Raw genomic sequence first — 27,871 nt, 5'->3', positions numbered from 1 at the left:
CCAGATGTTTGAATACTTGATTTTGTTTCAACAATCAGTACGCTCGTCGAATCTACTGGAGCATATATGTTTAATAACAAACCTTTTGATTTGTGGATGGATTTTGACGGTATGCATATTTGATAAATAATTTGTAATAGTGTTCACGTGTTAGCTCGCTCGCATATGCAAAGTAATTAAGAGCCACCAATATAACCGCCTGCCACCCTAAATGATTGAATTATTCCCGTCTGTGGCCATGATCTCATAATGGAGCGAAGCAAGTAAAAAGTATTTGATATGATTTTATGCAGTTGAGTTGTGAACCTGTGAAGCTGAAAGAAATTAATTAAATTCGTCGCACTATAAATGGTATAAAGGGTTGAAAATAATACAAACAAATTTTGCTCATTTTGTCTATTTCATATAACAAACATTGGGTCAAGGTTTCGATTCACCTATTTTATTATAATTATTGTACAACTATTGTGCTATGTACATCTACAACTTTGGTTTACATTTTGCTATAAATAAACTATATGTATATTATGTAACTAAATTAAATATCAATACAGAAGCATATATGTAATGATATTTCACAACAATTTCTCTTTAGTCATCTAGACCTCTATTATATTTTTGCATAGGATTTTTGATTAAGTTAATGAAATAAAATACAGTTTGTTGTTTCGTACATTTTTTTTAAATCTCACATCTGTACAAAGCACACTTAGAAGAAGCAACATTTAGAGTGCATATATAATATCATAAATAAATAATATTATGCTCTACATTACAACGATTAATAAAAGTAAAAGTTCTATTTTTACATTGTGCGGCGATAATAATATGTCCTTATCTTTTACTCGTGTCGACTTCTGTAAATATCGCGGCAAAAATATAATAACATAATACCCTTATGGTAAATAATGCTAGCAATATTTTTTAGTGACAGATGTAAATCTTGTTCCTTGTGAAATAATTTCGTGTGCACTCTAGAAAATAGCCATTCAGTAAGAGACAGGTATATACACTTTCAATTTGTTAATGCGGAGTTATACCCCATAAACTACCATGATTTACGTTGTGCATCTGACAAATGCAACGACATGAGATGCAAATTATACTATACTACGAACATCGATGTTTATAGTCCTCAGTAATAGCAATATAATTGTCGTTTTTATTCTGTGTGTAAGTAGGAATTAGACTTATCATGGAAATAAAATACAGGGCGAAAGAAATATGCCGCTAGCAATTTGCGACGATAAATCAAAAGCCTAAATGATTCTTAAATAAATGAAATTAATTGTTTCAAAAGTTTATATTTTTATGCCATTTTAAATACATATTATGATAATAAAACGAATAATATACCCAAATACATTTAATTTCTGCTTTATACATGGAGGTGTGTTCTTGATTTAATTTTAAAAATACTAATTGACTTTCTGTACTAATCTATACGTGCGAAATTTTGCTTTACATCAGTCAATCGGAAATATTAACAAACATTTTATAATGACTAATTATTGTGTAAAATTTAAAAAAAAAGTAAGATCATGTGAACCAATGAAAGCCACAGATGAAAGCTATTTTATCATCACCAATTCTAATTATTATTATAGTTGCTGAATTGCCATCTCACTCTGACTAAAAATAATAATTTAATATACCTTTATTTTATAATCCCTATATTAGGATTATAAAAATAACAACTGCTAGAACAACGAAAAAGTAACGAATTGAATACAGCTGATGTAGATCCGTAAAAATAAAATAAACATTGAGTTTTTTATTTAAAATTAAAATCGTAAGTCCTTACCCTGTAGATAAGACCCTGTAGGTAACAGATTTACGATTTTATTCAATAGAATCATAAATTCTTGGAGATTAATTAATAATCGAACATATAGAAAACATACTTCGATGAGCATTTTAAAAGGTAAAAAAAATTAAACGTGAATAATTATGGCTTAACAGAAGTATTGATATATTGACAACAAAATGCACGCCAAACCATGAGTTACAGTATATGCGAAAACACGATAAATAGGGATGGTAAAATGCATACAAATACAAACAATAGTTTTACAACCATTCCATTTTGTACGAGTTACATTGTTACAATCGCACTTCAATACCAGAACTAATAGTTATCGCGATATGGATTGTTTACTTGCAAATACATTTCCACCCCCATTTGTCATTTACAACGATTACCACAGATACGTTAACACAATTCACATTTCATGTTATATGTTATTACTTACCGGTACATCGAAAACGCTATGTACTTACGAGCTATTCTTTACAAAGACGTGTGTGGTACAAAAAGTTTGTATATCTAACAACCGTTCGTTTTTAACTATGTATGTAAATGCACTTTTTAGTGTTTGTTGCGGAGGAGCCACAGGGAGCAGATAAGTAATTGCACTAGAAGGTTTGTGGCGAGGTGGGAGGCGCGCGCGGACGCGGCCGGCGCAGGGGTCGGCGGCCCCAGCCTGTTGTTCGCGCGCACTACTTGGGACCGCCAGCGTATCGTGTACAGCGGCTGTTGTCGGGACAGAGCCACCAACCTTGCACACATAAAGCTGACGTAAATAATCTGTACATTATGTATGGAAAATGTGGGAAAATAATCATGCACATGTTAATCTTCGTCAGCACACAAATGCACCTTCTAAATATCCCATACTAAATTTCTTATTTGATTTGAAACTATTCATTAATATATTAATGAATAGTTTCAAATCAAATAAGTGATTGAGTATACTCAAATAGTAGATATTCAAATATTATATTTAAATGATTATCAAATAAAATTATAGTAAGAGCATGAAAGATGAAACATGTTATCGATAAAATGTAGAGACTTTGCTCTATAAATTCAAAAACCGACACAGACAAGTACATCGTTATTCAAGATTTACGAATGAAAATGTCATTTCGGAAACCCTCCACGTACGTCATGGAATTCGATCTAATATGTACAAAAAGATCTCGGAACCGTGAAAATACTTAGCTATAAAAGCACGCGCTTTCAGGGTTCGACTCGGCCGAGTAACGTATTAAAGCTTAGGGCCATTCATAAATAATTTAACACAGGGGTCGCAAAATTTGGCCTTCTTTTGATTAAGGTGTCTTGAAAGCCCCTATAAAGGATTCTGAGTGAACACAGCATAACGGGCATGAAATGTGTCCCGTGCCGCCGGGACCCTTTACACAAATGTAGTTAAATTTGTAATAACAACTGCAAAGTCACATTTTTTCATAACATTAAACCGCTCATGTAAAAGGAATTAGAATGTAGGTCACGTACGACTGCTGAGCTGACGATAAGAGGTGGTTCTATTTGTAAGAACTAACTTCTTGAGAAACTGTAATATTTTGTTCTGAAAGGACCACCTGCTAGTCTAGCGTTGTAATACTTTGTTTTAAAATAAATTTACACCGTTTTTAATAAATGTTTTTGCAAAATACATATAAGATGCTTAATTTTTTTTAAATACAGCGATCAAAACACTTCTGATCTGGCTAAATGAGCTTGCTTCCTTTCGATAAAATACAGTTAGTTGATAAATGGGAAAGTGTACCTTGTGCTTCGAAGTGACACTGAAACTCCTAGACTAAAAATTGCCAATGGTAAAAAATGTCTAAACTTTGCAACAAAAAATAATATTGTAAAAATGCACCACATAAAACTGGCAATAGCAGCTCGATCGGATACTCAAGGCTCGTCTTCGGATCACTATATTACCATGAAAGGAACAATATTTTTTATCTCCATAAAAGTTACCATACGTTACCTTATAACAACAGTGTTCAATCTCCACGGCAGTGTATAGGTGTGGTTCTTATGTCGAGCACAGAAGGTGTACAGCAGGTCACCAGCTGATGCAGCGAGTCCGCCGTCACTGTGAGCGCCTCTGCCTGACCACTCGTGGATCGTTATATTCCATGAACTGCAGGACTTGTCCTAAGTAATATTGGATCTTGTGAAACATTCATTTAATTTAGATTCCTTGATAATTCTCTACTTGAAATTTTGATTTTCAGATAATACGCAAAAAATTATAAAACAGCTAGGTACTACGCTTTTTACTCTATGAACAATTTTCATTCTTATAAAATTCTGTAAATTGTGTACCTGATAAATTTGTTATTTTTTTAATTTTTTTTTCAGTTCATCAAAAGATGTACCTAACTACTGTTTTTCAACTTTTTATGTTTTTGTGGTAGAGTAATAAAATTATTTCATTATGTATATAATTATCATAGATGTGTACATCTGATGAGTACAGGTTCTCATCTGATGAGTTTCCAAATGAGATGGAATTTCCAATACCTGTTCAGAAGATATATCGATGAAGAGTTGACGCTCGACATTGGAATCCAGGACCCAGGTGCATTGCTGATAGAAGAATTCATTCAAACTTCCCGTTACAGACACATTGCGCGACGATATTTCACCTGGCACATACAATAAAATAGAACATAATATTATGCAAATACACAGTTTTGTTTAAATTAATCAAAACGTTAAATTTTTGGTATTACAGTCACGAATTTTGACAGGTAATATTTCATTTGTAGAAGAGAAAATTCTTCTACAACATCTACACGCTTTCCAAGTTCTATTCATCATCACATTTTAATTTAACAACATACATTCTAACAATCAGGTTGTCGAATTCCGATGGAAAATAAGAGAAAAACACGAAAATTTCTCGAGGAAACAAAAAGGGAAAACAAATTTTAGGGGTGCTACGAATATGAAAACGTAGCGACAAGTCACCACAATAGCGACTATGTAATTGGAACTTTACGACCTTGTTCAAGGTTTTTTTCGTCTCGAGCGCGGAGCGTGAAACTGGGTCGTGGCACGTAATTTTCTCGGACATGCCTCGCGCTACCCAGAACAATATCCGACGCGTTTTTCCAAATGTCCACGACGCGCGACGAATGTCAAATTGAACTGTTGGTTTTTCGCGTTACACCATTTGAGGTGATACGAGTTCATTTCAGATAAATTGCCGATTATCCCTCGTTCCGGCGCGATTTCCTAAAATGATCATTCATTTTTTTGCGAAAAAGGCAATACCTATTCGGCTTCTTAGATTGTTTTTATAATGTGCCTTCCAAATTGTGAGATAATAAATGTGAGCTGAATATTAAAATGAGAATAATATTGTTATTGACTTACCAGAATGCGTGGTGTATGTCCGTTGGCCGCACATCGCGTCGTCGTTAAAGCTATATGCCGCTGCATAATCAAATCCCCGGCTTGCATACGTGTAGTGTGCCACCGAATACTCGAGTCTTAAACTTGTCCAACTTCTCACGACAACAGGCAGCCAGGCAGACTTTTACAAAGAAAATATCATATAAAATAAACGCTCAGAAAAAATAATTTAATTAAAGTATACCTTCACTTTACATAGGCAAATACGAGTCCATATACGTTTAAACATTCAAAGAGCTGCCTGAGAATATTTTCTCGAAACCTTTTATGAGAAAGCGTACCCACCCGTAGACTTAATAAGTTGATTTTTTGCATACTGATAATAAAAAGTAAGGGACAGAACCCCAACCTTTTCTCTGGGGAATGGAAATATTGGGTTTTGCGTTAAAGTAATATAGGTATCGACGATATTGAAACGTTCAAACGATTTGATAAGAAATAAGATACAATTTTGTGGTAGTCAAAACATGTAAGTGAGCTCCAATGGACTCAACTCCGTACGAAGACTATGACCTACCCAAGGACATTCAACCGTATCGATATCGTATTTGTTGGGTTCAATATTCGTAGAATGCTATATATATTTTCCCAATAGAATCATCTATTTAAGTAAAACGTAGAAACATTCAAAAGGTATGTGAAGGTAACCAAAAATAAAATAAAGGATGGACACGGTTTGGATCATGATGGTATTTATCGTATTTAACTTCTAAATAAAAGGACAAAAATAAACATACAGGAATGTAGGAAATAGATATCTCAAATATATGTACCTATAGCGTAGGTTGTAGTAAAATCTTTATCTATAGGAGGATAAATAAAAGGCAAAAAGAAACACACTAATAAAAATTTTTTATCTATCAACTATCTAAATAATATGTAGAAGGTGCCTTATTGGATTTTTAGACAGTGTAAACTGTCTAAAAATCCATGCACCTTCCACAAATCACGTTCACATTAAGTTAGTGAGTAGGTAATTGAATTTACTGGGCAGTGACAGTGGCACGCGGGGTTACTCCGTCCGGCCACTAACATCCATGACGGACATACCGCCACTTATGTGACGCTTTATGACCGCCGGCGCGTCGCGACATACTCGCACTGCTGACCAATATATTCATGATATGCGAATTGCGATGCATTACATTCTTTGGATGTGGGATAGAATTATTTGTAAGGAATACATTTTGAATTTCAGGCTGAATATCGATTGAAACATAAAAAATGCTATTTGGCTAGCTATTATTACTTTTACATTACAACTTACTTAATCTATAACAGATATTATACCTAAAATATTATTTTAATTTTCTTTTAAGAAATATTCGGTAGTCTGTTTTTCCAGCAACTATATGAAATCCTATACGTTTGTAAGATAATGAATCGTCAACTCTGTCACGCCCCGTTTCATTTTTATCACTTTTTAGTTGGTAACTTTCATCGTTAAATTTTTGAAGTAGTACGAAAGTTGAACGTGGTTATCATATAATTGCTTCTCAAATTTTGAGGCACGTTTTGAAAGTTTGTTTTCACAAAATTTCATGAAAATTTACCACGAATTAATTCATACACCAATAATGTAACAAAATTTATATCGTGATATCAATGACGAAGACTGTGTAAAGTTCGAGCATAAACAACTTAAACTTAAAGCTTCGTCGGTGTAACATTCTATCGTGTGGGGTTAGAATACCTACAAGGTTGGGTGTACACGTGATATTGGGAGCACGCGGTAATTATTTAGTGGTAAATTCGCTTTCACGTAGACGGCCCTTACGGTTCGGTTACCGCACCCCGTTCTATTACTGTTACATACTTAATAGTAACCCTCTTAGTTAATTATGCGGATGGTGCCGCCGCGCGGGCGGCAGCGGAAGGGTTGACTCTTCGCATGGGCGTGTTAGCATAGGTCCCGAATCCGAAATAACACAATTATTTTATTTATTACATCCTTAGCTACGAGTCCGTGTGGTATCGGCGCGGGGCTTTGCCTTGACGTAGCCGTGCTCAGAGGATTTAGTAAATCCTTTTGAGCGAAAACATCGAAATACGAAAAAGGGAAAGGCTTTTATCTAAATAGCATGAACTGGAATTGGAATTAATTATTTCGTAAGATGCTTTAGTGATTTTATATTTTAATCCTATTGACTGTTATGTAAATATTTGTTTAAAGAAAAATCATTATAAATATAAATAGGTGTATCTGTAAGTTTATTTTTAACTTGTTATTGACTTAATTTAAGCCCCGAGAAATACACAGGGGTACAAAATAAATGAAATAATGTAAGAACAAAGAAATTAAATATAAAACTTTGCCGATACACTCATTAGGTTATCTCGAAACGTTGTTATAGCTGGTTATTTATATAAGGAAATTGCTAATTTGTTCTACACGCCCGCGCGCGCCGCGCCGCTTGAAACGATCCGTGATTTTTCCTTTTGTATTGATTGATTCCTTTTGTTATTATGTTCAGTTTTGGAGACGATGTTTTAATATGGCAATAATATTTTTCTTATTATGCTGAGACGTTATAAATATTTATTATAAAAATAACTTGAATATGAGATTTTCACGCTACATACCTACACACATTTCATAACTAATTAAGTTGACGTCGGGAGGACTAAACGAATTAACATTTTTAACAAAAAATGCCCATAATATTTATAAGCGTTGTTTAAAAATGTAATGGAATATTTATAAAATATACATTACATCCCACTTTGCATATTTTAAGTTTAACGAGGCTTGATCAATATTTTATGTTATAGAAACTTCCCAGTATTCTATAACAGTGCTTGCGAAGTTATAGAACTTTAAAATAACTCATAGTAAAATCAAAGTACCATTTTACGTTCATACTTTCTCTTAAGCCCTTTACGTTTTAAACGCTGTAAAATAAAATGACTTTTAAACAGTTTTTAAAACACTTAAATGAAATTGTAATTTTTTTTTCAATCAAAATGAAATAAAAAATCGACATAACACACATCGACACACTTAATATGACATAAGTACCTACTAAAACTAAATGAGATGTCTGAAAGTGTCAACACTCAACACTGATCAAATTAAAATAAAACCACCCAACAGATTGATTTATACATAGCACATAAAAAAGTTCGAAAAGAAGATTACACAGAGTAAAACAGTTTACCTAGAAAGACTCTCTAAACTAAAGAGTAAAGCTCCCCACAAAGGCAGGACAAGTGCGTCCCATCCCCCGCCACTAAGGCCATATTATGGTCATGATAATGCAGTAATATGACGTATTTAGATGAGGGTAAAGAAAATTACCTGAAAGTCACCACAAAGGCAGGACAAATGCGTCCCATCCCCCGCCACTAACGCTATATGGTCGTGGTAATGCAGCGGCGTGGCGGACCGGCACTCGCAGCCCGCGTCCCCACACGCTGTACGACAACCAGACGCCCCTGGTACCACTAGCCCTGTTGGTTCTGCACTCCACATTCTCTCCAGCCGCTGTATCTATGGAAACGCTTGCAAGGTAAGTGCGGTGGTTCATAAACATCGAGTTGATAGATTTTCTAGATGGAATAATATTACTAGGTCATATAGACTACCAAAAGAGAACAAAAGAAGTTTTGAAATCAAATACTTACGTCCATTATCATCAGCAGTTCCAGTACAAGTTAACATCATATTTGACAGTAGCAATTTATGTACAAATTCTTTACACATTTCATTTTATCTTACCTCTATTGTAACGCTCTGATTAGCAGCGGGAATGAACCGATGAGTGCATAGCAGTCTTTCTTCAATATTCCAGAATATATGATGATGTGATGGCGCGGACACACCGCCGTGCGCTGGCGAAGCCAGACCGTAATGTGTCGACGCACATGTCGCATCTGGTGATACTGTGCCTTCGTGTTGTTCTACAAATGTTCCTTTTTTTGAATAATTCTGTCTATATTATATATTATTGACTATCGATAACAGTGTAGATTTCTATTTAAAATATTTCATGTATCAGGCTACTTACCATCATGAAATGCAAAAGCACCATCCACAAATTCCTCTTCATCCACACTTTGTGACGCTGCTCTTCGAACTAAGATCGTAAGGTTAGCACCTTTCGAAGTAACAGCTTGACGAACAAGGAACCTTCCAGAAGGATCTCTAGCTTCTCTCACAGACGGTCCACATACCCTCAGAAGAGCTCTATCTCCTCTTTCATATCTATCTGCTCTATCTCCTCTACCACCAAAATCGTGAAGTCCCTCCAAGATCTCAATGTGAGATCGACAACTTTGTAATCTGTTATAAGATAATGAAATGTGATTGTTTAGATTGAAATTGATTGCTTGATTTTTAGAAGGCAGTCAGAATATTTATTTATCATTTTTTTATAGAAATAAGTGATATTTTTTTTACATTCATAGCTGGCTAAACACCGGTTTCATCATATCGGTGTCATTATTTTAATTCCACCACAACATTACCTTAAATTATAATTGAACAGCGACACTTGCACCACATCTGCAGTAGCGCCGAGTAGATGTATCGCGCACTGCGACCGCCACGCACTCGCTCTCGTGTCGAAGTGACCGGAGCGCGCGCCGCCCGCGCCATACCCTCGCACAGTGGAGCCGCACCCTATCCGCCCGGTACTCGATATCTCGTTGGATATCGCTTCGTGGTCTATTGCTAACCTATCCCCTGTGAGAGTCAAGATATATATAAAAATCGTTTAAAGGACTTGCGAACGTAAGGGACGTAAAATCAATGAATCTGAAAGACACAAGTTAGATTTTTTCCTATGTTTAGAATGAGTGGAGACACTTACAACTAAAATTATTAAAACAATACTAACTAAACCTTAAAAAATTAATGGAAAAAATGTTAAAAAGTAAAAAGACTTTTTTCACAGAAAAGGGTCCAGTAGAACACTTATGAAAAGTATGTATGTATATACAAAACTTATTAAAGATGCAAAATATACCTAAAATACATGTAAATATAGATTTATGTAATAAATATGTTTTCAGGATTACCATGTGTAAGGTGCGTGAGCGCAGCTAAAGGTGGGGACGCCGCGACCACTGTGGGCGGTGGACCGCTCGTCTCCATTTTCTCAACAAACTCCAATCTCGCGAGGAATCCGTTGTAGTCATATGGAGGTACGAGTGGGCCAGAACTAAACAAAAGCACGATGTAAAAAAAACATGGATATAGTATGTAACGTAACTTAAACGTAACTTGACCGTTATAGTTTTAGAAAACAGTAAAAATTTTCAATTAAATGGTAAAACTAAATCATATACGTGTATGTGGTAAACAGTGTGTTATTAATAATTAATAATGTGGTAAGTAACAACTTATTATGAATTATTATTTCATTTCATACATGTAATAATGCAGTATAGACAATTACTTGAATTCCAGCAACAGATTCGGTCCAGGGTGCTCCAACGTGGCGCTTCTCTCTGAGCAAAGCGAGGCGAGCAGCGGCGCGGACGGGGAACTCCCGGCTCGGAGCGTCAAATAGTCCGTCGTACAATGACTTAAGAGAAATATTGTTAAAAATACACTTGGAAATTTAAGTCATATTTAAGTATTGAAAATTTTACCAAATAATAATTATCGACACCACACCAGGGTGTATGAAAATTTATACAAAATACATTCTACGTATATTTGATTATACCTACTGGCTTTCCACCCGCAGCTTCGAAAACCAAGCCTTACTTCACTCTACCCCCCTAAAGTTTCTGTAAACCTAAGAGTAGGTACTAAATTCCCTAAAGTCTAATCTATCTCAATAAACAACACTTTAGAATTACAATATTAACTAAGGATTATTTAATACTATCTCAGCTAAGTAATTGTATTCAACATTAAAATTTAAACTAAAATCCCTGAATAGAGATTCAGAAAATCAATTTGGGAGATGAATTATTGTTAACAAGAAGATATATAAGCAATGGACTGGTGAGCATTTATGCAAATACACAGTTGAAAAGCAGCAAAAACATTTGTTTAATAGAACATCCATCACTGATGAAAGCTTTCATCGGTAGAATTTCAATTAACTTATTCACAAAGTGGAGCACAATTGAAAACATCAATTTAAGTAAATGGACGTCCCACTTTCGAAACTTGATTATGTCGATGTAAATTTTTAGCCTTGCATAGGGGTGGGAGATTGGGCGGCGTTCATTTTATTTACTGAAGCCGATTGTTAGTGAGCCTTTCGGAACGCGACCGAGCGAACTTCATACGGGTGTTCGATAAAAATACTTCCGCGGGAATAGATCCCTAATGGTACTCCCTAGGCTTTTTAACAACGCCTCGGTAACGTTATTGCTTCGTTATTTCACGGGATTGGACTTTTTTGTTGTATTCGCGGATATTTTTAGTCCCCAATTTCATATTATTCAATTATAATTTATAATGCCCAACAGAATTGATAAATCTAACGATGCAATTAAACAACTATTATTAATATTAACGGAACGCTTAGCAACTACAGCCCTAATTATCTGCAAACAAAGCGATAATTAATTAAAGCCCGTGGCTCGTAAAACGATTTATCCATAAAATACTTTTCATAATGAAGTAAAACAAAAACAAAGACGCTGATTTGGTATTAGCTCAACTCACGACCAAAGAAAATAAATTTTGAAATTTGACCGCGCGCCGTGAACTAAGCTAACAAGAATGAGAATAACAAAAGCCGAAGTAATTTATTAACGAATTTACCCTCGAAATATAACCAACGGGGAACAAAAACGGCAGGTAGGTTTAAATAAGTTTTGTCAACTAATTTCGTCTGAATTGAAGTCTTTAATTTTAATGAATGATATTTCATATATGAAAGCGAATAAGATTTGCTTGTAAAAGAGAAATATGAAGTGATGTTTAATATTTTATTGTCTGATCTTTGAGACTTTGAAGTTTAGTTTGAGATGTTTGATGTAAGCGTTTTAATAAATTCTGTAAAAATACGCCTTTAAGTATAACATTGGCCATTTAAATTTATTAAAGTTTAAAACTAGATAATCATATTTAAATTTATTCAAATGAATGACTCTATTAATGGAATATGAAGTGAAGAAAACACGTTTATCTATTACTTTATCAAAGTGCTTTCCGCCTGTAATATTTATTCCGGCTCATCCCTAAAACAGCTATATCAATTATTTATAACTTTTGACACGGCTAATCTAGCAATTCGCAGACACGTACCTATTAGTAAACTGAATACTTACTTCCTCGGCAATATAATCGACATGAATATGATCTTGACCCTCGTGTGTACCGAATTAGTGGCGAACAGGTATCGGCAGCGGCGGTGGGGCGGGTACAGGCCGGGGTAGCCGGGGCTGGCCAGCACGCACGAGCCGGGCGATCGACACGACACGTCTTGGTACAACCAGTCGCAATCTGTTACAATGTAACAAGGTATCACATGTACTACGCTGATCACGGCCTTGGTACAACCAATCGCCATCCGTTACAATGTTACAAGGTATCACATCTACATCATGCTAGCTCGAACACTATCGAGTTTCGAATTTCCAACTTCATAGCGAAAACTTCTTCGTTTGATGTGGATATTTATTGACGTTGCATGTGTTGGTTTTGGGTACACAGAGGTAAATAAACAGTGATTTGCAATGCTTGTTAGCGATAATTGGAGGTTCCTAAAATGTTGTGGTGCAATACAGCTTTATAGCATACACATTTTTAATTTTAACAACTATTAAACATAATATGTAGGTATAATAACTAACGATACGAATGTTTTAATTAATAATCGTAAACGCTACGATTATTAATTAAAATATTTGAACTAATTTCATACATTAACATAATATCTGTAAACACATTAAATAACTATTAATTCTACTAATTAAAAACTGAATGCGTAACAATTAAAATTGGCCTAATATTTACGTAATGTAACATGAAATAAACGTTCCATAAAGAGATATATCCACTCAAATCGCGCTATTTTGGCCCATACACCGGCACCTTGTTAATAAGAGCCCTGTTATATAAACGTTAACCAATATTTGTAAAGAACGGAGGTGGAAAGATAGAAGTGAAGTATAAAGGAAAAGTGGCAGAAATAGGTAGTTCACAGTGGCAATTTAACGGTTCATTACGCCCGCTTTGCCCAAATGGCTCTGTTCTTGTCCTTGTAGAGGTAAAGGTAATGTGGAATCTTCGTGAATCGTATCTTTTTTTAAATTCCTTTTCAAATGAAAATTCAGTGTGTTTTCAAAGGAAGTGTCCTCAAATACATACAATTTTCTTTATATTTTATCTTCAAAACCAGACCGTGTAAAGAGTTTGAATGAACGTGAAAAGCTTTTCAAAAGAGCATCTAAACGAAGTAAAACGTGGCAAAAATGCACCATTTGAGCTTAGTGGAAACAATTTTCCGTATTCTCGAGCTGGCGGGGGTTGTCACATCATCGCGTGCAATTTCTGTGTTCACTGTTCATATCGCACGTAGCAGATAAAGTAAGCTACAGTATTTCCACGCCGAGCGCATCATTATGAAAAAGATTAAATTTCAGAAACCGTCCTCTGTATAGCCCCTTCTGTAGAACTTGACATAGTAACATTCGGAGCAGGATTCTATGAACTGTGCTTATTCATCTCGCCACCATTCAAAGCATAACGTAAAAAGGCGCCAAATTTAAAATCCCTTACGCAAACGTTAATGCTATTCAATATTAAATCTTCTTACGACACCGTAGAAGTGTTCTTAATAACGTCGAACCGGAATTCGATGTACATCGGGCGAGTTATTAATATGAAATCATAAAAGGGCATCTGTACGCCATTAAAAGGAGCTGATGTTGATAAAATAGAATATGTGATACGTTACGTCTATACTCCACAGGGTATCTTTGTGGTGCTATGTGTATAGGATGATCGTGACGAGGGTCGTACCTTTGTCCACCACACTTGCGTTATTATGAAAAATCTTTCGAAGCCAATAAATACTCTTTTATCTTTTCACTTTCTATCGTCTATTGTGTGAATGATGGGAAATACATGTTTTAATATATATATTACACATTGATTTTATTTTTGAATATACAATACAGAGTCACTACTCCTTAAATTATAGTAAGTACTCGGAGTATGCTTCGTGACCTTTTAAACATTATTCAAAAATCTTGATCCAGTCTCGTAACAAATTCTAAAACTTTAGTAAGTCAACTAAAACTTTCCTCACTTTTCTTAAGCTCTTATAGGTTACCCATTGACCACCGAGCGCCCCGATCGGGCCACGACACAATAGATTTTCTATTGTGTCTGTGATTCCGGGGCCTGATGGATTAATATAAAATTTGGCCCACTTCATAAAATATGAAGTTCAGTTATTCGCGACATACTACTAATTTTGTAAGTACTCATATTTAGGTAAACTTTTATGTACAAGATTGTTCAAAATATTACATTACTAGCTTCCGCCCACGACTTTGTACGTGCATCCCCGTTTTACCGCGTTCCCGCAAGAATTTCGGAAAATCCTTTCTTAGCGGATGCCTACGTCCTAACATCTACCTGCATACCAAATTTCATCCCGATACGTCCAGTGGTTTGGGCTGTGCGTTGATAGATCACTATATCAGTCACCTTTGAGTTTTATATATATAGATATCCTATTCATGATTCAAATCATGAAGTAGTTAATTATTACCTGTATGTGGTATTCTAGAGCCGCCTCGCGGATGAAACCCAACGCCTTGAGAATTGCTCAAAGATGTGAAACTGAAGAACGCCAAGAACTGCGACCTCACCGTTGTTTCGGTTATTCTAAAATTAAATAGAGCGTTTAAAACTAAATATTTATATAGACTCTATAGCAATTTATAGATTTTGTAAATTATAACTTTCGACTTCGACCTAGTAATCGACAATTTATAATAAAGTTTTAAACGTGAAATAACTAAAACTATTCCGTTGTTATTATGCTTTTCACATACTAATAAATTCATAATAGTATAAGCTTGATTTAACTTCTTAGATTTCAGGTTAAAGTTTCAACTTCTAATACAAATTCAACAAGTTTGAATGTTTCGTTCTCAAATATCTGTATTATCTATTTTGTTTAATATATAATTTATATTTTAATACGTTTTATATATTCGTAATAATAATAAATTACAAACAAAAACAATTGCATCAACTAATTGCTTTAAAAAATCCGAGCGCCGTAAATAATCGCGATACGCAACTTCAAATCACGTCCATAAATTTCAGGTCACGCACATCGAATAAAATCTACAACAATATCAGAATTATCCGTTCTGATTAATCGATAAACAATAGTCATAATCACTGTTGATCTCCAGTGGGTAGTTCATATTGACTAAACACCCGACATCTAGCTGCGGCCTGATACGAATAACAATGATGTAACGTGAATTCGAAACGGCTCTATTTGCGTTTCTGGGGATATTTAAGTACAATATCGTAATTAACGATTGATTAATAGAACAAATTAAAGGCACGACGTGAAGAATTTTTAAATTATCCAAATTTATATTAAATATTCTATGAACCTAAAATTTCTTATAATCTCATTGTGTATTTATGTGACATCTGAAACAGTGGATGAACATACACAGACAGAGCTTTTCATCTATCTATATAAGATAACACAGTGACGGTTTCACTGAATACTCTTTGTAACGAAATGATTATTCAAATCCTTACTTAAAGTCAAGAACTGAAGCTCCATGGTCAGCGAAGAGCACCACAGGCGGGGTGTATCTCTCGTTGGCGCCACATAACCTGGTTTCTGCCGCCCCAGTCGCGTCCTGCACAGCACTCGCACCGCCCAGTTGCAACCAACCACCCACGCAACTAAACAATTACAACGAAATGTCACAGTTCAAGGTATACCCAATAATAATGTCATAGTTCAAGGAATAAACAGTATGACAAGTGTCATTTACGAATATTGACAGATTCCAACCTACGTTTCTTTGGGATAAGACTTAAGGCTGTTACAATACAAATAGAATGTGAAATAGGAGTAAATACAAACGAAATATTATACTCGTATATTTATAAGCGGCCGCGAACGCGGCGCCTTGATTGGCATAATATATGTATATTAAGAATTGTTATACTTATAACACACAGGTATCCGCCCGCGGCTTCGCCCACGCAGTCAAAGAAAAACCCGCATAGTTCCCGTTCCCGTGGGATTTCCGGGATTACGTCATTTTCCCGGGATAAAAAGTAGCCTATGTCCTTTCTCGGGTATCAAAATATCTCCATACCAAATTTCATGAAAATTGGTTCAGTAGTTTAGGCGTGATTGAGTAACAGACAGACAGACAGAGTTACTTTCGCATTTATAATATTAGTATGGATTTGAAAAAACTATTGAATTTAATAAAATTAAAAACCGCAAACATGTTAACTGTGACCACACTCGCTGGAAATATTTAAAACGTCGTGTTCAATAACATGGTTAATTAATTTACTTAAATGAATGAAAATAATATAGATATGTACATTGTATGTGTAATACATACAATATTTCACAAAAACCAGAAAAACATTATATGGATAAAAGATAATAAAGCTGCTTAAATTGATAATATAGTGCATCCGAAAAAAAAAAAGAAAAGCGACAGAGAAAATAATAATTCTTAGCTAAGAAGCTTAATATCTGCCTCATTTTATCCTATTAAACTATTATGTTCAACCTTTACTTACTATTTACATTTCTGCAAAAAAGATTCACTAAAGAAATATAAAGGTATTATGACATAATATAAACCTTTTTAATCCCTCATAAAAGTACGTTACGTCGGCGTATAATTCACTATTGACATAGCGTGTGTAGTTTAAGGTCAGGCGTCCTCAATAGTCTCATAGCCCGAGTGGATTACACGACCTTCTCAGCCACTTATTTTCTTTTGTTACTTAGCTTATTAAAAGTAGGTACCTCACCTTCTATAATCTTCTAAGAAAATAAGACTCAAAAGAATCGTGTATCTTTTGATGTGTTGTTGTAGACGGTTTTACGATTTATAAATAAGATGTGTATGAATGTCCATGTTTGTAATATTTCATTTTATGAAACCACAGCTTTTACAAAAACAAAATAGAAATGCAGGTAATTAAAATTTTATTTAATTAATTTGTATGTAGAGGTTAGAGCTACTTGTTGTAAAGAGCTTTTCATACGCATCTTTTTATTGGTGGTTGCGATATTCGTTGTTTATTAATTTTTCCATTTTGTTACAAAATAAATTCCCTGTGTTGTCATATTATTAATATTGTAGTTGAGTCCGAGTTTATATCTCCCGTTATTAAGAATGTCAACAAGAAATGTAAAGTTAAAGATGCATAAGTTGAACTCGTATTTAGTCTAGTTTCCGAGTTGAATCCCAGCAAATCAAGATAAGCATGAAAGTGTAGCTTAGCTAGTGAACATAAGATAGCAGACTTAGCAAACTTACTGCTATGGATTGAGGTAATAAGACTACTTATTTATTCGTGAGCCCACTTACACTGGTTAGAGAAAACGGTTGCGGTAGTAAAGGAGTTTATGGTTCGGGCGTAACTTATACGTGGTGGAATTTGTTTAACGAGAAATTTCTACTATGAATATACTAAATGATACACACATTATGCACTATACATAGACTAAATGTTGTAGGCATTAAACATTTTTTTCAGCAATGTTATAAAATTAATGTATTACAATATATTGATTACATAATTAATCATCATTGCATTTTATAAAGCCTACAAAATACATATGTGTTTCAAAATATCTTTATTTCCTTTTTAGGGTTCCGTAGCCAAAATGGCAAAAACGGAACCCTTATAGTTTCGTCATGTCCGTCTGTCCGTCTGTCCGTCTGTCCGTCTGTCACAGCCGATTTACTCGGAAACTATAAGTACTACAGTGATGAAATTTGATGGGAATATGTGTTGTATGAACCGCTACAAAAATATGACACTAAATAGTAAAAAAAAGAATTGGGGGTGGGGCCCCCCATACATGTAACTGAGGGATGAAATTTTTTTTTTCGATGTACATACCCGTGTGGGGTATCAATGGAAAGGTCTTTTAAAATGATATAAAGTTTTCTAAAAAACATTTTTCTTAAAGTGAACGGTTTTTGAGATATCAGCTCTCAAAGTCGTAAAAAGTATGTCCCCCCCCCTCTATTTTTATAACTACGGGGTATAAAATTCTAAAAAAAATAGAGGTGATGCATGCTAATTAACTCTTTCAACGATTTTTGGTTTGATCAAAGTATCTCTTATAGTTTTTGAGATAGGTTGATTTAACTGTAATTTATTATATTTGCTGCTACGGAACCCTTTGTGCGCGAGCCCGACTCGCACTTGGCCGGTTTTATTTTATTATAAGTTTTCAATATAAAGTAACTCTACTTTTTCATCCAAATCATCATTAGGTATTTCAAAATATGAACCACATTATAAAAAGTAGTGCATTGCAAGCATTTCGCTATATGCATCCGATATTTTCTTTGAAATGCAAAGGCATTCAATGTGACACGGAAGACGAGATGCCAAAGGTCAGGGACTTACATTGAGTCGAGGATAAGTTAGGCGGCGTGTCTTATCAACAGATCAAGGGGAATGGACAACAGGCTCTTAGAATCGTTATAGGAATATAGGGTAAATGTTGAAGAATTGGCAGAATTGATTTCTCGAACAACTGAGTTAATATTTACTTTTATTTCATTGAAATATTGTTACTAATTTGTAATGGAATAAAAAATAAATGAGTTTGTATATGGAGAGTAATCTCAGGATTCATCTATCCTTTTTAACTCTTTTACTATAGGTAATTCTAAGTATTAACATGTATTTCAGATAAAATATGATTGTTATTAGATTACGGCGATCGACTCAATAAAATACTACACGTTGGATAAATTATATAATTGCAAAAAAAAGAATTGAAGATGTGTTAGACTTAACAATTTATTCATCTTCAGCACCGTATTTGCAAACAAGAAACGACGAGGGTCGCATTACGACATATTCAATTTGACGGGACATTGATTACAAGTATCTGCGGGATTCTAGGGTTCTCTTATAATTCCGTCCACTCCACGCTTGTCTTCCAGTCTTTTACAGATGAACATAAATTGATTTGACAGAAACCAGTAAGTAGGCACTTACTTCAAAATTAGAGCTCATTAAAATACACGATCAATCCTTAAAAACAGTATAATGAAATTATAGCATTATAGTATAGTAAATGGAAAACTCAAAAGACATAAAATATAACGTAGAAAATAAAACACTGCAGTTTTAATCCTAGAGCTTTCTCCTACGATAAACTACACACGGTATCTATATCACACGCGACTAGTTTTAATATAATTAGCTAATGGGATAAATCTTCATCAATCCTGCAATATTACGTCATAATATAAAGCTTTTTCTAACATATAAGCAAGAAAAACATATTCATTTGAAAATATTATGTTGTGGTTATACATATAGTTATGGTTAGGTATAAACCTTGAATACACCGTAAGCGCTGAACATAATAAAACGCTTTTTTAAAGAACTTACCTAGTGCCATTAAATCTTCCAACAGAAACCAGTCTGTATATTTGTATCTCGACTCGCTGCCCCGCATCAGGCTGAAGGAGGTACGAGCACGCACCAGGCCCTTCGATAGATGGCGACTTGATTTGCCCAAAGGTTTTACCCGACTTGCTCTTCAGAATACGGGAATCGATTGTGATGTTGCACACTATGAAAAAATAATCGATAGTTAATACTTACTAATAGATTGAAATTTTTCCAAAAACATCATGTAGGTAGTAAAAATGTAATAGATTTTCAATTAATGTTCCTATCTTTGATTAGAAACTAATAAAACTGACCATGTTATTATATTCAGATCGTGTTGGCTACTCACTATAAAATCATTGAAAGTTATTCGAACTTAAGTTAAAATCAGCTTTACAACGATATCACGTAAAGTCCGTTAGGCAAAGATCAGACATGGAGAGCGCATAAATGGATTTTCTGCACTGTATGTGATAAATCTCAAATCAGCTAACGTATCATTTATCGCTGTTTAGTATAAAAGTGCTATCTTTGCTTTTAATGCTTTTAACGATATTGGACGTAAACATTATCGAAGATTTTTAGGCACATTCGACTTTTCGCAAAGCTGCTGCAATGTGCAAAAATAGAAAACAAAACTTTTCATTCCGTTATATTTATTATACAAGAAAATTGTCAGCACTTACTTCCACATCACAAAAAAACAATTAATTAAAAACCTCAATATTCACCAAAATATACTGCATAAACTATATCGTTTGCATATTAAGTTTCTGATAATGTTATTAATATCCTGCAAAATATTCATCCAATATTATATTAAAAAGAGAAGTAATTCGCCCGTATGTAATTTTTCGCATACACATATCCGTATTTAATTAACTTGGAAGGATGAGTAATTGTTTATCTGTTTGAGATTTTACCTTTTCAATACGAAATACTTTTATACGTTTTATTGATCCAGCGCTCTAAAAAGCTACGTAACTAGATAAAGTAAACTTGATTAATAGTTTATATTCGCGTTCCATGTATTTTGATCAAATCAGATTTTCGTTCTTACTTTCTAGTTCAACCATTTACCATTCAAATCAACTTATAACTTTGGAACTTTATTCCTCGGCTTTTATTATATAAGTTTAGGATATTATCAGGGCATTGAAGTGTTGTTGTAAGTTTTATATTCTGATTTAAAGTATGTTTTTCTCCAGAGAGAACCTATATGGACTATGATTTCCTCATTACTGATATTGAGTGTGGGTTAGAGTTGGGTTAGGTAAATTCCATCTAAATAATAACTTCATTAACGAAAGATCATCAATTTTCGATAACATCGACAGCGTTAGGAAGGCTATTATTCTAATGAATAAAGAGGAAAGTTTGAAAATGTTCCATAATTCCATTAAAATACTTTTTTTCCGGAAAGTGGTTTCCTAGAAATGAGAACAACAAGTTTATGTCTAAATCTTTGCAAAATACCTCACACACGTGTAACAACAATGAAAAAACAAGGAAGCTGTGAAATGTCAATTTCGTACGTTTCTATGGTTCTTTAATTACCACTTAATGTTTACAAATAAGAGACTTTTTAACGGATTTTAAACACTCATTATATTATGATTTCGAACACTTTACAGCGATAATGTTCATGGAGAGATTAAAGTCCGTAAGACTTTGATACTCGCTAAAAATCGCCCACAAGAAAATTGTAGAACATTCTTTTCCTATTGACAAAACACGTACTATTGGAACAGTACTGCTCCAGGCCGCACTGCGCGCAGCGTGTGGGCGCTACATCGCCGCACGGGCACGCGCCGTCGCGCACGCAGCACGCGCACTCCTCGCCGCCGCCCGCGCACGCGCACCCTGTCGACGTCTGCGTCCAGAGGTCCACTTGGCCTGTTTGTAATTACGTATTTTGTAATTGGATGATTAAATTACGTTAAATTTATTTCGCACGGAAATTAATTTTAAGCTGTTTTGTTTAAGCAAATAAATTAAGTTATAGATGATAAAAGTAGATTAAAGGAAGTGAAAATGATAAGAAGAGCAGAGAAAAGAAGCATAGCAGGCACATACTGCTACCGTCAAGGAAAATAGGTGTCCAAGCGATTTGAGCCGTAACAGCATAGACGACGGCAAGCAGCAAGGCCACCGGCTGCCGCATGGTGCGCGCGGGCAGTCACCGCGCACGCGCCGCCTCGCGCCCGCCTCGCCTTCGCATTGGCGCACGACTCACGCCCGAACAAAAAAATAAAAAACCCAAGATGCCTCGATACGCATGACTGACTTCAACCTCTAAAGCTTTTATTGTTACAACGGAGCTAGTTTATCGAGGTTTTATTACAAATCTTTCCGATCTTCCTCTTTCCATTTGATTTCGTTTCGCATTTTGGCCGGCGCGTTGTCTGAAACAAAGTAATATTCCCGTTATTGGAGAATCTTATATTTATTGCATACTGTTTTTTGCAGTCGACTTCTCATATTTTCTTGTTTTATGGTTGGGACTTATAAAAGAAAATAACTCTTGTCTTTAGACAGCCTTCACTGGCTTCACATATCCACATCACAGATCATAATACCTACTAAATCCACAAAATAAACTTGATAGTAAATGGTATCTTAGATTTTGAAAATTATACCTACAGCCTGAACGGAACAAAATATTATAGATATTAGCTATCACATTATTCACCCTTATCTAGAAAATTTTATAATTGCCTTTGCCTAACAAGTGAAAGATTTCTATGAAAACCAAGATTAAAAGTTATTTCTTTAGCATTGCCTTATGGCGCTTTAAAGTACTATACAAATACAAAGTAGCAGTTAATTCCATTAAATCTATATAGGGAAAGCATAATAACTCGACTGCAAATATCAAGTTTCCACAAAAATTAACAGGATCAAAACATTAAGGAAAGTCGCAACTTGAACATAAAACACCAACGAAGGTGAGAAGACCTGCGCTCTACAAAATTTTACCGCCTTAAAAATCGATATCAAGTAATTGGGGAATTCCACAAGAAAATTCGGACTTTTAGTAGCCGTTTCACAAATATAAGGGAAATAAAGTTTGCGCAGATTTCGGATGCAATGTTAGCCAATTGGATCTTTATTACACTTCAAATATGAAGTGTATTTTATAAAGGCTTAGTTAGGGCTAGTTACAAAGCTACGTTTAGATTGAGTTACTGTAAATTCATGTGTTATTTTTACTTTTCTAATCTGTGAAGCGGTGATCTTTTTTAACTATTTCTTGTATTTCTTATACTTTTTTTTTGGAACAATTTCATATGATGATGTCAAAGGTATTTCCAAAACATATCCAAAATATTATAAATAAGTTATTAAAAAATTGAAAGTCACGGACATAAGGATAATTTCCCTATTTTTCCCTCGTCACAGATAAAAATAACATGGTGTCGAATACAGGTACATAGAATATACCTATTTATAAATCCACACATACAGAGATGGGATTGACAGTATCGTGTTTTGTTTTTGTCAGTTTGTTTACTGTGGAGGTGTAACTAGGAAGTTTCGATTGCAAAATGTAGATATTAAAGTTTAAATACAGTTTTAATTACGGAGTAAAATGTAATGGTTATAATTATAGGTAATCTTCAAAAAGTAAAAAAGCGATTTTTTCTTAATTCCAAGAATAATCACTTTTTCTTCAATTTAGGGCGATTTTTCAAACATGGGTAAAACTACATCAAATAAGTGATTACATATTGATATAAAAATGCCGCCTGTAAAATTTTAAAAGATGGGCAATTAGAATACTTTTGAAATAGTAGTTTAGCACGTTATTCGACGAATAAGTTTTAACTAAGGATTGAAAAATCAGCCCTTATTCGTCAATTTATGGAACTGATTTGCGCAAATATTTGTCAAAATTGTAGAGTCAGTTTACTTTATGGCATGGTAATTTATTCAGATTAATTATAATTTGGGTTTCAGATTTTTTGCAATGCAATCACAAATTGTGTAAAAGTTGATACCTCCTATGTGTTCTTAAAGACTATGATTAATTATTTTCACAATACACAATACCTTGTGCCAGCAGGTTTATTAACTTTCTATAACAATCGTTAATAATAATTAGACTTTTGTTGCTTAGACTGCTAAGTAAAATATTATGTAAAAGTTCAGCTTCAATATTCAATTCCGTTAATTATGGTGCATGCTAAATTCCTTAGGTACATATATTCGTACATACTGAATTTTAGCGAATTGTTCAAGCGTGACCATGCATATGAATAGCTTCTTTATAATATAATTCTTATAGGAAGTTGAATGGTTCGAAATCTGTTGAGCTCTTTTTATAATAAGTATTCTATAATATAAGATAGTGATAATCCTAATTGTTGCATGAACATTTTTAATTGACACAAATTCTATTGGGAGAATTATTTTTTAAAGACAAATGCTCGCCCTAGGTCGCAAATCTAACAAAGTAAAATCATTAAAATCCGTTCAGCCGTTTTTGAGTTGAGTGTTGTAACAAATGCGACTTTCATTTATATACCATAATAAAAAGATACAGATTTATGATACTGTTGTTATTATATCAGAGATTCTAGACAACAATATAATTCACAAAACTATCATTTTACGAAATAAAAAAAGAAAAGTAAATAAAGAGTTTAATAATAATATAGCCACCATATTGTTTAGAGTTACATTGTATGCAAACAAACGAACAATTTAAAACCAAACATCCCGCATGGATTAGCATCAACAACAATGAAAATAACATTTGTTTGGAAGCACACTCCTCGCCGGTACGCAATCTCCGTAATGGGGGCACGAGCTGCACGCGTGACAGCCGTTCATGCCACATCCATTTTTCTTTTTCTCGAAATGGTAGCAACAGTTACCCTGAACAAAAAAAAAACAATTATAGACTCGTCAGGTACTTAGTTACAGGGAGTAACTAAGAAACTTGCGCCTCCGAGACGGAAATGATCACATTTAATATGAATTAATCATAAATACGAATGTAAAGTTCCATCAAGACTCCACAAACTCCGCGAAGCGACAATAAACTACTTATTTGCATAAGCAGTCAAGTTCCTCAACTCGAATCTCGTAAATTAATTAACTTTGCAGGTAAAAAATCCTAAGACGAAATTCCTATCTCGGAACTTTTCGTGTTTCGAGCTACTGCGCTTTCTGTTAATTACTGAAGAGGCTGGAAAGTTTAAATTCCGTTATCCAATCTACATAAATAGCGAAAAATTCAAATGATTAACGTTTTAATAAGGATTCTGTAAACTGTAATAAATTCCGTGCGGGTTTGGGTTAAGGAGAAATTGTTATTGATATCTATTACTAGTCGAAGGAAGCAACTAGCCGACTCTGTTGTGCTAGAGTTGGGATTAAATAAGCGCTTTAAAATTTTCGTTTTGTTTCGAAACGTTAAGTGTTATTACAAAGACAATATTCTAACTGCAAATAATGAAATTTATAAATATCTTTTATCCTATTTTCTTTAAAATGCTTAGTATGCAGACGCCTACTACCAATAATAACCTTGACAGATAGGTACATAGCTGTCAAAGACACGTTTGGCATAATATAACGGGATGGCTGTGGATTTTCATAAAAAAATACCAGTTTATCATATTTTCTCAATGTTTTCTCGATAAAAAAGTAACACTTATATTATGACAATTCAGTAAAATTTATTTCAACTAATAATAATTAAACACAGCTCGAAAATATTAATTTGTAAGTCATTATTTCTACAGAAGATAAAATAGAAAATGATGTGTGTTATAATTAATAGAAATTGACACCGACTGAAGAAATTCAATACAATCTGAGCTGATATGAAATTTAAAACGAAATACTAAGATATTTCTTATAGTTAGTAGGTATAGGTAATACGAGTTTATATAGTTGAAATTATTATACAACTTGCATTTACTACCCGTTTAGAATGCATTTAAAAATAAATAAAATAATAAAAATATTGTTATTATTCAAGTAAAAATATCTATGATTCGTTATAGTCTTCCTCTACGCCAAAGAATATTATAATATTTCCTATGCTTTATTTTTAGAAACGACTATTAGCTTGCCAAATCAAAGGTTAATCGCTTCCATAATGTATCTCTATTTTATTCCTAAACCCGTAAACGTATTAATTCTAAATTAATTTGACTGGATATATACGCGTTGATTACTTAAGCTCAGGCGCCGCGCGCCGTTGTATTTAAGATAGATTGGCTGAGTCGTGAATAGTTGGATTATTGGGACCAATCACGAAAAGCCGTATCTTCATCCCGGGTCGGAAATAAATCCCCAGCAGAACCCGACCGGCGCTGGGCGAATAAACATTGCGGTGAGTGGGCGCGATCGATGGCAAAAACTCTAAACAACCAAGCAACCCAAAACGGGCCATTATTTTAACCATTAATGTCTCAATTAGTCAAAGCTTGAGCTGTGACCTTTCAAAAATTAACATATTAATGAAATACTAATCGGGTCAATCTGGAATTCAAATATTTGGGGCATTAAAAGCGTGCTTAATTATTGAGATGTAAATAATATAAAAGATATTACAAGTACCGTTGAAAGAATTTTCAAAGATATCCTTGAAGTTATTATGATTTATATTAAAACTCGTGTCTAATTACCTAACATTTTTATGCTTTCATAGTTATCATTGGCTCGTTTCATTTTTCTGCTCTGAGCTGAGTAGTAATGAAATTGAATTTCACCTCAGCGTCACCGACGGCGTTTATTCGGCTTTTTGCTTCGGCCTCGTCAAAGGATATTGCGTGGGAATTGATTCAGGTGGCGGGCCTTTAGTAGAATATTAATTTCTTATAAAAAGCTACCTATATCGTTTCAAATTACGGCTAATGTTCTCTTTGAACATGTGAGAGTATCGATTTAACATTTTGCAATATACTGTGACTAGATTCTAGAATTTTCTTTTAGTGGGAGGAAGATTAGGATTTCTGCTATATAAGTTATTACATATTATTAATTAACTAACACGATACCCGCTCATCTTCAGACACGTATCGATGTATTTCTTGTTCCGAATCCGCACAAAACGAAGAAGCAACAAATGGTTTACGTCGAGGTCTACAACCTACGGCCACTTCGCAAGCCCGGCGCGTAAGAACTGTGGGCTGGTTCACCTGAAACAAAAAGAAATATATTTCAAAATTACAAAGAAAATATCATGCAATAATAAAAACAGCGTCCATGAAAAAATATTATTTTATCATGTAAAATAATATTAGATAAATATACTCTATTTAGTACCTATTCAAAGAAATCGATTATCCAAACTTAGCACTCCACCCGATAACACATATTTGGTTCATATAAATTAATTCAGTCATCTAAAATATCTTCTAGAGAAACTTCTATAGGCTTCTTTTTTAATATTCTGCAGCCCAATTCAGACTTTTCCATCTTGGGTACTTTTACGGGATCATTAATTTTCACAGGATTCGTACAAACATCGCACTCTATGGAGACATCACGGGGGCATTTTGTAAGAAAGTTAGTTGCACCTAAGAGTTTTGAGTGTTCCTGGTCTTGCATTCCATTCCTCTTGAACGCAGACACGGGAAGTTTTTGCACCTGCAACCGACAGTGGCAATTTAATCATTATAGACATTCTCATTCCGTTTTATTGAGTGAGAGTTTACATTTTGTACACCGTTTTCATCTGTTATGACATCCGTTTTGTATCATTTATTAAAATACACTTTATAAAATATTATCAAAAGCATAGCCATGCCTACAATTCATTACTCACTGCCATAACGCGGTTGCAAGTGACAAAATTGATTAATTAACGCACCCAATCGGTTCACCTCTTCTTAGGCACTATGGCAGAAAGTTTCTTCGCGGGTTTGACAGCTATAGCAAATGGATAGTCACTCCATTGCGCATTACGCCAACATTTTCTAATATATGATATCCCACCACTTTCTACAAACTTTTGATCTTGTAGTCCATTTCGCTTGAGTGCGGAGGAGGGCATGGGGTGAACCTGTCGGGTGATGTTTCTAGGGTGACAAATTTATGTAAATCGTTTT

The 27,871-nt window shown here is 34.3% G+C and overlaps 1 protein-coding gene across 4 annotated transcripts in view; it reads right to left on the bottom strand.

Annotated features, from left to right (window-relative positions):
- Positions 1-967: 967 nt before the first annotated feature.
- The window catches only part of LOC149487898 (uncharacterized), a 41,072-nt gene continuing 14,168 nt past the window's right edge, over positions 968-27,871 (bottom strand). The window contains exons 1-18 of one of the 4 annotated variants that reach the window (XM_089696603.1): positions 27,087-27,278; positions 26,812-26,959; positions 21,879-22,207; positions 21,543-21,698; positions 19,800-19,983; positions 15,933-16,082; positions 14,914-15,029; positions 12,461-12,635; positions 10,624-10,752; positions 10,244-10,386; positions 9,692-9,908; positions 9,232-9,506; positions 8,943-9,124; positions 8,523-8,714; positions 5,186-5,345; positions 4,328-4,452; positions 3,789-3,958; positions 968-2,558 (exon numbers count right to left, since the gene is read on the bottom strand). In XM_089696603.1, the coding sequence (XP_089552729.1) occupies positions 2,369-2,558; positions 3,789-3,958; positions 4,328-4,452; positions 5,186-5,345; positions 8,523-8,714; positions 8,943-9,124; positions 9,232-9,506; positions 9,692-9,908; positions 10,244-10,386; positions 10,624-10,752; positions 12,461-12,635; positions 14,914-15,029; positions 15,933-16,082; positions 19,800-19,983; positions 21,543-21,698; positions 21,879-21,966 (2,652 nt within the window). In that variant the 5' untranslated portion in view covers positions 21,967-22,207; positions 26,812-26,959; positions 27,087-27,278 and the 3' untranslated portion in view covers positions 968-2,368. Of the gene's footprint in view, positions 2,559-3,788; positions 3,959-4,327; positions 4,453-5,185; positions 5,346-8,522; positions 8,715-8,942; positions 9,125-9,231; positions 9,507-9,691; positions 9,909-10,243; positions 10,387-10,623; positions 10,753-12,460; positions 12,636-14,913; positions 15,030-15,932; positions 16,083-19,799; positions 19,984-21,542; positions 21,699-21,878; positions 22,208-26,811; positions 26,960-27,086; positions 27,279-27,871 lie in introns of those variants that run through there. The other 3 variants (XM_089696601.1, XM_089696604.1, XM_089696602.1) reach the window with 3 other exon arrangements.

The sequence above is a fragment of the Colias philodice genome, chromosome 6, assembly GCF_061535455.1.
Source record: "Colias philodice isolate Cphi_HAF_F1 chromosome 6, ilColPhil1 Martin Lab GWU primary, whole genome shotgun sequence".
NCBI classification, from domain to species: Eukaryota; Metazoa; Arthropoda; class Insecta; order Lepidoptera; family Pieridae; genus Colias; species Colias philodice.
Note: the sequence above shows the minus strand (reverse complement) of the source record. Positions and strands in the feature narration are given on the sequence as shown.